This window comes from Xiphias gladius, chromosome 7 (assembly GCF_016859285.1).
Source record: "Xiphias gladius isolate SHS-SW01 ecotype Sanya breed wild chromosome 7, ASM1685928v1, whole genome shotgun sequence".
Classification (NCBI taxonomy): Eukaryota; Metazoa; Chordata; class Actinopteri; order Istiophoriformes; family Xiphiidae; genus Xiphias; species Xiphias gladius.
In genome coordinates, this window is record NC_053406.1 from 1,290,818 (window position 1) to 1,303,000 (window position 12,183).

General features: G+C 40.5%; 1 protein-coding gene across 5 annotated transcripts in view; it reads right to left on the reverse strand.

The window, feature by feature from the left end:
* Nucleotides 1–12,183, reverse strand: part of bcas3 (BCAS3 microtubule associated cell migration factor) — a 391,310-nt gene that overhangs the window by 301,804 nt on the left and 77,323 nt on the right. For all 5 annotated transcript variants that reach the window (XM_040130737.1, XM_040130738.1, XM_040130736.1 and 2 more), the window contains 2 exons: nt 9,976–10,109; nt 2,327–2,660 (listed from right to left, as the gene is read on the reverse strand). In XM_040130737.1, the coding sequence (XP_039986671.1) occupies nt 2,327–2,660; nt 9,976–10,109 (468 nt within the window). The remainder of the gene's footprint in view (nt 1–2,326; nt 2,661–9,975; nt 10,110–12,183) is intronic.

The window sequence follows — 12,183 nt, forward strand, 5'->3', positions numbered from 1 at the left end:
CACACACACACACACACACACACACACACACACACACACACACACACACACACACACACACACACACACACACACACACACACACACACACACACACACACACACACACACACACACACACACACACACACACACACACACACACACACACACACACACACACACACACACACACACACACACACACACACACACACACACACACACACACACACACACACACACACACACACACACACACACACACACACACACACACACACACACACACACACACACACACACACACACACACACACACACACACACACACACACACACACACACACACACACACACACACACACACACACACACACACACACACACACACACACACACACACACACACACACACACACACACACACACACACACACACACACACACACACACACACACACACACACACACACACACACACACACACACACACACACACACACACACACACACACACACACACACACACACACACACACACACACACACACACACACACACACACACACACACACACACACACACACACACACACACACACACACACACACACACACACACACACACACACACACACACACACACACACACACACACACACACACACACACACACACACACACACACACACACACACACACACACACACACACACACACACACACACACACACACACACACACACACACACACACACACACACACACACACACACACTCACACACGCCAACACGCCACACACACACACACACACACACACACACACACACACACACGGTAATCCCTGGAATTTAGCAACTGCCGATACCTGCTAATAACTGACCTGCTAATAACTTCTAAATGAGAAAAATAGTAAAATCTATTTTGTGTTGTAATGTAATGCTTTATCACACTAAATCAAACTTTATAATACACCTGCCATTTTCTTTACACATCTTATCTCATAGCACACATTGGGTGACAGGTGAGGTACACCTGTCCTGGTCACCTGGCTGACATGGCTGACACATATAGATGGACCATCATGAATCAAAATAGAATTTAAATGACTACTTTTAATTTTGGATTTTGGCACTCATACCCCACAAAACCGCTCTGGTAAGCTGTCTGTGCACTACCTGGGGCTACACTACAGGGCTAAAAGTGAAGTATTGGACTCACATTTATCAGGTGTACACAAGATTACCTCCAAATGAATGCCAATATTACTCTATTGATTTTATAAGGCAAAGATATGGTGGATCTGTATCTGTATGCTTGTTTCATGTTTTCGCCCCCTAGAAACCATAAGTTTATTAATACAGCTGTGAGTTATAAAGTTCAGTCAATTTCATAACTATAGTCAGTATCGACTGATTAATTACTCGATTGACAGAAAATTAATTAGCAAGTATGTCCATATTAAAAAATGTCACATTCACGCATTCTTTGGTTCCAGGTTTCCCCAATTTCAGGTTTTTCTACTTTCTATGTTTTATGTCTGTGTATGTATCTGTGTAACTAATCTTACACTTTTTGACAGTTGGTTGGACCAAATAAGCTATCTAAATTAACTAATGGACATTTTCCACTATTTTTTGACATTTTATAGACCAAACGTTTATACATGAATCTGACTAATCTCCAGCCCATGCTGGCTGACGGCAAGTTGATGGCAAGCAGTACAATGCCCAAAAAGTCGACAAAAATCTATAAATAACACGGTTAATTAAAAAAATAAAATGCACGATAAAAGAAAACAGCTTTCCCTTACCTTTTTCTTTACATCAAATAACTCGGTAAGGTGGATGCCTCCAATCAGTTAATATAAGAAATGAAAACTTATTTTGGTATTAATACATACATTTATATATTTGCAGAGTTGATGACCAGTAGTTTTGTAAAGACATGTGCCACTGCTGAAAATCTTTGTAAACATATCATAAAATGTCTGTGCCTGTAGTTAACTGAAGGTTTCACTGTCATGGCTAAGTGACTATGGGGAGTATTTTGCTGTGTAAAGCAATTTATTTATCACAATTATTTATCATGATTATTAACCCAAGTAGCCAAAACCGTGAATGCAGTTAGCATACATGTGCAACCCTTGTCCACTATAGCCGGCATTTATAAAAATCAGCACCTGAATGTCAGCACCTGAATGTCAATGTCATGTAGGTGGTCTTTGTGTGAATTCTTAACATGCCATAATGTGCCCACATCAACCCAAGATGGCTGAAATGGAGGCACAAATAGGCAACAACATCAGTAAGCCCATCCATTCCCCTCCTTCCTAGCTCCTCACCGTGCAGTGGAGACCCCGAGGGGCTGCTGGACATGCCTGGTATGGGACTACAGCGGCCCCCGATGCCTCCTCCTCCACCCAGAATGCAACCACCTCCTCCTATGCCTCCTGCTCCCGCTCCTCCTAATGCAGCTGCCCTGTTCAGCTCCTGTTCAATCTCCTCCAGGCCAGCACTCTTTTGAAAGCGAGACATCCGGTTGACAACCCGCGGGGACATGTGTGTGCGGGCACAGGGTGCACCGCCGTAGGGATTGATGGGAAAGACGTGGGTGGTGCCGCGAAGGGTGCTGATTGCTACCCAGCGACTATCTTGGCTGAAACACATGTCCTGGACCTGGACAGAGACAGAACAGGTATAGAGGTCAGGGGACAGAGGGTGGTGACAGTAGGGGGATGAGATAATGAATGAGCAAAACAGATAATGCATGGATTCACTGCGCTTGACTATATTGGCATTCATTATCCTCATTTTCATGTTCATCATTCCTGAATACCCCAATCAAACATCTTTCATCATATTCATACACTACTTGATGATACCATGGCTTAAAAACATTACTTAAAAGTGTCTTATTTCTCATTTTATCATATATGATTGCAATCATTTATGAAGGCCCATATTATATGTATATTATAACATTTTCGTACTAAAGCAGCTAATAGCTTGTGTTTTATTGTTGTATGTATTAACTTTAAATTTCAGTGTTTTCATTGCAAAAAGTAAAATAAAATAAAATTACAAGTATTAAGGATTTGCCCCCAAAGATACAAGGCCAGATTCACTGTGACTTTTGCAACAGTTTTGCAGGCATGGAGATGTGACACATTCAACCTCAGACAAATGTGGTGTATTTATCAAAGATACGCACCATCATGTTGGAGTCACTGTAGCAAATATTTTCCAAATTGCACCTTTCTCCTCAGTTCATATGTATTCAAAGGAGGATAATATGTGGAGACAGTAGACATGTTGGCAGAGGTTCATTATGTATTCCACTAGATTTACTAAGGTCACACGATGTGCACTGGTCAATTTCGTGTGGAAAATTCTCCAATTCTGAAGAGAGTACAAAAATAAACTAATAAAAATAAAGGCCTGTAATGGAAAAGAAAAGATAGAGCAATGACTGTTAGTGAATTCAATATTTGATTACTATATAACAGGGGATGGGGGTGTTATGAGTTGTGTTTGTTAAACCTGGTTTTGAACATGACGTTCAATGATCTCATCACAGGTTACTATTGCACCCTTCTCTCTTTTGATATGCCATTTACAGAGTGAATTGAGCTGCATTTACCTTAGTATGTTAGACATCAGCTGTATCAAAGCCATCTCTGCCTTTACATGCTCTAGTGTAAAGTTATTAATTAAAACTGTGACGTAAAACTATAAGATGTTATCATACTGAAGTGAATATCAGTATATACTTAGATAAGTACAATATTTTGACATTTTTGTGTCGGACAATCCAACTTTTAATGAGTACAATATTATGTGATTGGTTACATTACTATTAGCAACATAGGCTTTTGTCTTGTCATTCGAAACAGTTTTGAGTTTGAGTAACAGAATGTAAGAGAGAGATTATTGACATGCTTTGTTTGTGCAGGTGAATGACACACACAATTTTGAAATGTTTTAATAGGCATCTGGAAGGTAACCACAAGTGATGGGAGCCAGATCTGGAATTATAATGCAAGTAAGGTTTCAACTTGTTGATAGCAAATTCCACTATAGATGACTACAGTTTCTCCAGGCAGTATACTTGTAACCAGCCTTAGACATGCTCACTTCCTCTCAGAAATTTGGTCCAGGTTTGGTTTAGGCAGCTCCATCCAAATTCTCTACACTGCCATACTGTAGTGAAATTCACTATACGGGTGTGTTAAAAAAAAAAAGAAACAATCCTTTCTTTGTTATTTTCTTCACCAGTCAATATAAAGAAATATGTATAGTGGGAATAAATGGCATCAAACTCCAGCCTGCCAGGAACATTAGCGTGACGAGGGTGAAGTGTTTATCACACAGATAAACACATAATTCTGAGTGCGTGACAAAAGTCGGCCAGTGTGAGAGGATTGGACAATAGCTTTTGGCAAAGGTGACGATGTGATATGAGCTTGTTTGGTGGTAAAAAAGATTACTGAGAAAAACTAAGGAGCTGCTGGCATCCTTTGTTAGTCCTGCTTACTCAAACAGTGACTGATTCTCAGGGAGCAGACACTTGAGAAGATAGGATCTCCCTGGGCATGTTAGACATGCAGGAAACCAGACAGATAGGCTGCAAGACACAACACAAGCATAGGAGAGCGGCAGAAAGAAAATTAGAAAGGATAGAGGAGTGAGGTGACAGACTAATGAGGTGAAAGTGTGCTGAAATAGCATCCATCTTTCGACGTTAAAAAAAAAAAAATAAAGGCTGGAGTAAGTGGACAGGACTGGAGAAAAAAATGAAAGGAAAAGGTTCAGGAAAAAGTTAAAATGAGGAATGTCTAACTCTTCAGCCAGCAAGCAAATCAGCCAGTCAGAGAGACAGTTCTGTACCAGCAGGCCTTTCTAATCTTTTGCCAGGTAAGACTAGGTAATTGCCCCCAGCAATGACAGTTAATGGGGTATCCTCTGCATACCAGACAGTTACTTTACTTCACAAAGATGAGTGAAAGAGGAGGCCTGACCTCGGCTGTGGCTAATTAGGGATGCCTTAGAGATGAGAAAGGGCTACTTTGTGTTATATAATTGGTCATAATAGACTTGTCAGAGCTTCAACCTTAAATGGGTGCCTGGACTTTAGTGTCAAATCCATTTTATCAGGCAGGGGGTTACCTGAAGGGTGGCTGTGATTGTACAGTCATGGTGTGACAAAAATGCAGATATCAAACAGTTGTCAAACGTTATCTTAAAAAGGTGGAATGTAACTGCATTCAGTCACATGCATGTGCCAGTGTGGAGGTAGCACATTCCAAAGAAGCTGGAAAGCTCTCCCTCCTGTCCTTGTACACTGAGCATTTGAGGACATCCTTGACAGCCATGGTGATGCCATGAACAGCAGGTTTAATACCTTTGACTTTTTCTTTTCTTTTTCAATCACACCAACAGCGGTTAAAGAGATTAGGCTGCTCTGTTAACCTGAGAGGAACTCTGAAAGAATGACAAGAATGTGACAAAGATGGACAGAGGGACAAGACTGAAGAGACTTTAGCAAACATAACTCACAGGGATAACATTCTCTGCAATACAAGGAGGATATGGATGAAGTAAATACAAAGAAAGTCAAAGTAGTTTTTTTGTGGTTGACTAGAGCTTTAATGCTTCATATTGTTTGATAGTGGATTGCCAATATACTGCAATATGGCAGATTTTGGTCTGGGATTAAGAATCAGACAGTAGCCATGCAGTGTGGTTAATCTTTGATATAACGGATATAACTATTTTTGATTAATTAAATACCTATTGCAGAATTTATATAACATTCCATTTGTTGTCAATGCCGAGACTATTAATTGAATCTATTCAATTTGCAACATTTGATCACATGAATAAGACATAGTTGCAGTGGTACCAATGAGTGGAGGTATGATGGCTTTAACCTGAGAGTTTGGATCTCTAACTGTGTAAAGGCTGTACCCATGCTTTAAAATTCTGTGGAAACACTCTGTACTCCTAATTTAGTCATTAAGAATTGACCAATATGGGTTTTGAAGGTCAGCGCCAATATTTATAAGGCTGAAGCAGCCAAGAGCTGATATTTTGTGCCAATGTGAATTTTTATATATGGCCATTTTTTGCCAAATACATTAAACTTTAATACTGAAACAGAATGTTTTAACATGATAATCAATCAGATTGCTCAGTCAAATCAAATCATCCATCATGTTTACATACTCATCAGGTTACTATGAGAAATTGGGTTACATTGGAGATTTTACAAGATGTTTAGGGATCAGCAATCACATTTCTACCTACCCCTAATATTACCTGAAAACCATTACGTACAGTTAGATCCATAAGTATTTGGACAGGAACACAATTTTCATAATTTTGCCTCTGTAAACCACCACAATGGATTTGAAATGAAACCCTCAAGATGTGATTGAAGTGTAGACTTTCAGCTGACGCTAACCCTAACCCTAACCCTAATTTAAAGGGTTAACAAGAATATCACATCATGTAGGAATTAGTGCCATTTTTATACATAGTCACTCTTTGAGGTTAATGTGATGTTTTTTGTCAGAGCTAAGGGCCAGATAGGCTCAGTGTTTTTTAATTTTACAAATATGTCACCAAATATTTACGGTCAAAAAAAACAAAAAAAAACTCATAGCACTCAGTTGTTGACATATCAATTGTCCTTCTGAATTAAATTATTTTGAATATTAAGATGTGTCGCTACATGTAACTATCTTTCCCTCTTTGTTGTCACAGCAATCATTTCCCTGAGGTCCTTGCCCTGTACATGTAAAAAGCTCATTAGAAACCCATTTCCTGTATAAGTGGCCAAGAAATCAGCTTCTCAAGGGGAGAGCAAGCTAGGAAAATCAGGTTTCTCCCATACCCTACTCCAATTCTTGAAAATTGGTTTCTCATGTACATGAAGGCTGATAATTTAGGTTCCTGCAGAAAGCTAAAAGTAGCCCAGAAACTTAAGTGCATATAAACGCACTGATACAATTGGCCTTCATAAACCCCAATAACTGGTATCACAGTTGATGGTGCAGGGCTGCAAAGTTTAGCAGTAATGGAGTGCCATCCTTGTCTCCCCTGGGTCTAGTGCTCTCCAGTTTGTCCAAGCTCATCTAAATTCTGATCCTCCTTCAGCCCCTTACAGCTGTTATCAGCTGCAGGTCTGTTTACCTGGCCCCGGGTCACTGACAGCCAGCCGCATGTTTGGCCACTGGAGACAGATAAGGCGTCTCTCCACCCACCTCACTGAAGACTTTATCACTCTCCAGTGTGTGTCCGAGTGTGTTTGTGTGCGTGTGTGTGTGTGTGTGTATGTGTGTGTGTGTGTGTGTGTGTGTGTGTGTGTGTGTGTGTGTGTGTGTGTGTGTGTGTGTGAATGTGTGGTGATAACCTCTGGCCCGAGCACTAGGCTAAGGCCAGCATTCACTGTTTACGACGGGTTGGATCAAAGTAGGCTCAGTGAGCAGCCGGTCAGCGGACCTGCCGTTTGGTAATACATTAACTACAGGCAGGCTGTGAGAGCGTGTGTGTGATAGTGTGTTTTCCTAGTCAATAATCCTGAACCGAACAAGGCCTGAAGTAGTTTTGTTGGGTAAGCACTTGTAACTTGCACTGCAAAGCTATGAATGTCACAGAATGAATTAACAAAGAGAAAGGTGTAAAATATTTTAACTTGGAAGATAATGACTGTCTTCTTCATTTGTGATTTATTTCAATCATAAATAATCATGTTAAATAAAACCTGTGTGTGTGTGGGTATATATATATATATATACACACACACACACACTCCCACACGTGCTCCTAAATACATTTTACGGTTCGCACACATCTATTTTTAGTGGCATATGCAAGTGAAACAGTCAACATACATTAATTGCGTCAATTTGCCAAAAAGCAAACAAACACAGGCTAAAAAAAAGTGTTGGGTGGGTTATATAGGTTGCAAGGGTTTTGTAGCCATGTGGGAGGGTGCAGTTGTCTCAATTTTGTCTGATGGGGTTCCTTTACTGACTTTGAAACATCTAATTTAGCCCATATACACTGGAGTACACATGGAGATCACGAGTGACTGATTCTACAGCATCTTAACAAAGTGCTGGTGGCAATACTGTATCTCCACACAAAATACCAGCTTGTGTTAAAAAAACTTTTAAAGCTTTAATCTTCCAATCAGTATGTAATATATTAGATACTGATTTTTATGAGACTACATAAAAACTGGACTACATTTACATAGCGCTTTTCTGGTCTTATCAACTAATCAAAGCACTTTACATTTACACACTTTACATTTACACACACATTTATACAGCGCTTTTTCATACATACAGCTCTTTCTACACATATACACACACTCAAACACCGATGATACATCGGGGGCAAATTGGGGTTCAGTATCTTGCCCAAGGACACTTCGACATGTGGATCGAACCACCGAACTTCCAGTTAGTGGACGACCCGCTCTACCTCCTGAGCCAAAGCCACCTAAACAAAGAGAACCAGAATCTTCATAATGTGTTTACAACGATCATTGACCACGGCCACAATAATAAGTGGATCAAAAAACGTAAAATGAGCCCTTCAATATTGTCATTTAAGTAAGAGAAAAACTGAGACTGATTATACTACATCGTGAATGTTGTTCATTTTCATGTATTAAGGGAATCAGAGTTTAAGCCACAATAAATATTATGAGGACTACACTTTACTTACTAAATTAGGAAAAGATGCTCAAACGATGCTCATGGGCACACAAAGCTCCTATCATTAAGCTCAAACTCTAAATAACAATGCAAAGCAAACACACACTGTTCAAATCACAAACTTGAGACATTTGCAGGCAAAACAAGCTAGCAAACCTATCATCCTAATCAAACACATAACATTAGCTACCTAGCCAACCAAAATGTTGCTGTGTAAACCACTAAAGTTACGTGCAAGCGATAACCCAGCAAGTGGGAGAGCGAAAATTATAAACGAAATGAAGCTCATTAGCAGCCAACAGTCACTGAGGTTTGCATCTAAAGGATTACTTCACCTACATTTCTTGGTTGTCTGGCTACATTTCAAATGCAATTTTATCTGCATACCGACTTCACCAACCTTACATGATTCGGGTTGCATTCAAAAGCCAACAACTTTGCGGGGCGCTCACAGTTTTGAAATATGAGAGCAGTCCATATATTCTTACCCCTGACATTCTAACTTCATCTGGTTCCTGACCGAAGACCTAATTTCAACTACCAGCTGTTTTGGTGACAGTTCAGCAAAAAGAAAAGACAAAAATGTCAAAATTATTTTCGAGGACAAGACAAAGTTTTTCAGGGCATTGTACTATTTCCTTCACTTTCCTTGTGTTTTCAAGGACTGAAAAAAATGGTTTTCCAGGATTCCAGGATACGTGGGAATCCTCGGACCATTGCTAATGGTTTATTTTTTTAGTTTAACATACTTCAATGTTAACATTAATTTTCGTATTTTTGAAACATTGATAATTTTACTTCAATGCAGAAATCTGATGGGATGCAGCAACTGATGTGACAACTTATCATCTCCAACTTATTTGGAAGTTAAAAGTAAGGTGAAAGTTAAAACTGTTTCCCAAACTGTCCACTGTAAATGCTCATTAGCTACTTCAACTTGATGACTGTAGTGCGTATGTGTGTGTGCGTGTGTGTGTGTGTGTGTGTGTGTGTGTGTGTGTGTGTGTGTGTGTGTGTGTGTGTGTGTGTGTGTGTGTGTGTGTATACTTGTCCTTATATCCCAGGGGTGTCTTTAACCTGATCTTTTAGGGTTCACGTTAGAATTAGGTTAGGGTTAGGGTTAGGGTTAGGTTTAGGCATTCAGTTGTGATGGTTAAGGTTAGGGTAAGGAGCTAGGGAATGCATTATGTCAGGTGTCCCCACGGAGATACTGGAACAAGACTGTGTGTGTGTGTGGGTGTGTGTGTGTGTATGTTTCAGACCTTGGCCTCAGTTTCCCCACGGTGCAGGGTATAGAGATGGTGAACAGCACTCTGTGAGGATGCCCATGGGTGGGTGAGGATCTGGAAGACGTGAAAATCGTGGCCCAGAGTGTCTGCAGTCACCAGCAGCATTCCTGCAATAAAGATACATCCTGTCATCAGCACTGGGAATCACTCCCACAGCTGGCTTCAGCATAAACAGGTTATCATGCTCAGAACTGTTATTGCATATGTTGTCCATTGTGGATATTTTTTTATTGTTCTATGAATTCAGAGTGTTTTATGTGTGCATTTTCCGTTCACTGGTTTTTAACGTTGTGTCAGTGTATGCTTCATTTGGTATTTAATAGTACCTACTGCTGCCATGTATAATACATATTGTCTTTCATTTCAGAAGTGAATCGTCTATCACTTACAAATGTATACTTTGATACCAACATACAAAACCGTAAGTGATGTTTACTTAACATGTCAATTCCAAACATATATCTTGCGATGCTGCTCCCAGTCTTTCAGTAAAAATATTTATTTTTATTATGTTAAGATCAGAGAAAACAAAAAATGCAGTCACAGTTGATCAAAGATACTCTGAATTGTGCCAGTGTGAAGTTGCTGCTGATACACTGCTAATCTGATACAAAGTCAGGCCAACCAAAATACTGTATTTAAACTGTACTTCACTCCAGCAGCTTACACCAAGGCAACCAACACTACCAACTGTGCAGGAAACATGCTAGATGGCATGACCATGAAAGAATTACTTTGCCTTTAAAACAAACAAACCAGCCCATTAAAATAAAGCAAGCTATCGTTTGTTGCTGTCATAAAATGAAGCTTCCCTCACATGGTAGCTCGGTCTGGTTAAAAGCAGGGTTCGAGTCGTGTGCTTCTTCAAGGACAGACAAGATGATGAGTGTCTGTAAAAGAGAGAATCTATGTATTCATACATCCGTGTAGGGTTATGGGTGTGTGTGCGCACATTGAGATTCACCGAAACACTGAACCGCAGCTCAGCACAAGTGTAACCCCCACTGACAGGCCCATTCATTTGGTCCCGTTTTATTTGTAGCTCATCAAACTCCAGAAAGTATAGGCCCTCACCATAAACAACATGCTCAACAAACCACACCAGAACAAACCCAGATCTAAACTGGCTCAGCGAGGAAAAATGCAGCACTGCTTTTCAAGCGCAACCCAAAACCCATCCCCAGAAGCTTTCTGAGATGGTACAAACAAATCCGTATATTGGCCAGTAACTCAAAATCTTGGGAATACATCACTGATACAGAGTGTAAGTTTGAAAAAAATGTCCAAACCTCTGTCTTTTTGACGACTCCCAGACATAACTGATATTAAAGTAATTAGTAATTTTCCTCTGAGTTTTTCCCCATGGAATCTTTTATGTGGAGGCTGCAGTAGGTTTTAATTAGTGGCCGGGCTTTATTGGGTGGCATGTCAAATGTGAAAAGAGGAGGCTGGAATGGCATGAGATTAAAAGGATTCAGCTACACGTGCAACAGAGATGAAAAAAACTCCCTCTCTGGAAAAAAAAAGCCAAGGGTGCTACAAAATTGTGCACATTAATTCAGAGTTGAAAGGTTTCTTTTTTAAGACTTGTCTATGACTGAAGAACAGTTATATTTAAAGATGATGAAGAGGTGGAATGAGGGAGGTACAGAGTGGATGAGCGATGGGGTCATGCAGATTATCAGAGGTGGAGGCAGGAAAAGCAGAGGAGAAACCAAGTGAAGTGAGCATTAAGACAGTGGTTAGCTATCCATGCTGTATCAGAGCGACCAGAAAGCCAGAGAGCTAAAGCCTAGGGCCTGTAAACTCTTGAAAACCCACGCCCCAAACGAGGTGCCAAGCCACAAGAAGCACTTGCGTCAACTGGGAATAGAGAGAAAAAAGGGACGGGGCCCTTCTAATTATAGAGTCTGGAAACGGAAGCGCAGGGTGATTAGGAGTTGAGGCGCTGCGGCCTGTTTATCTGGGAGCTTCCTCTCGCTTTCAAACCTCTCCCCTACACTCCACTCTTTCTTTCTTCCTCCTCTCTCTGTTTTGGACGAACCCTGCCCACCCAGTGGCTGGAGAGTCTGGCCCCTGGCTTTCTGACAGATGAGACTTGGCCACTGCTTTCTGGCCAGGGCAAGCATTTCTCTTCTGCTGATGGTAGAGTCTGGGCTCCAAAAAAGTAACAGCTTAGAA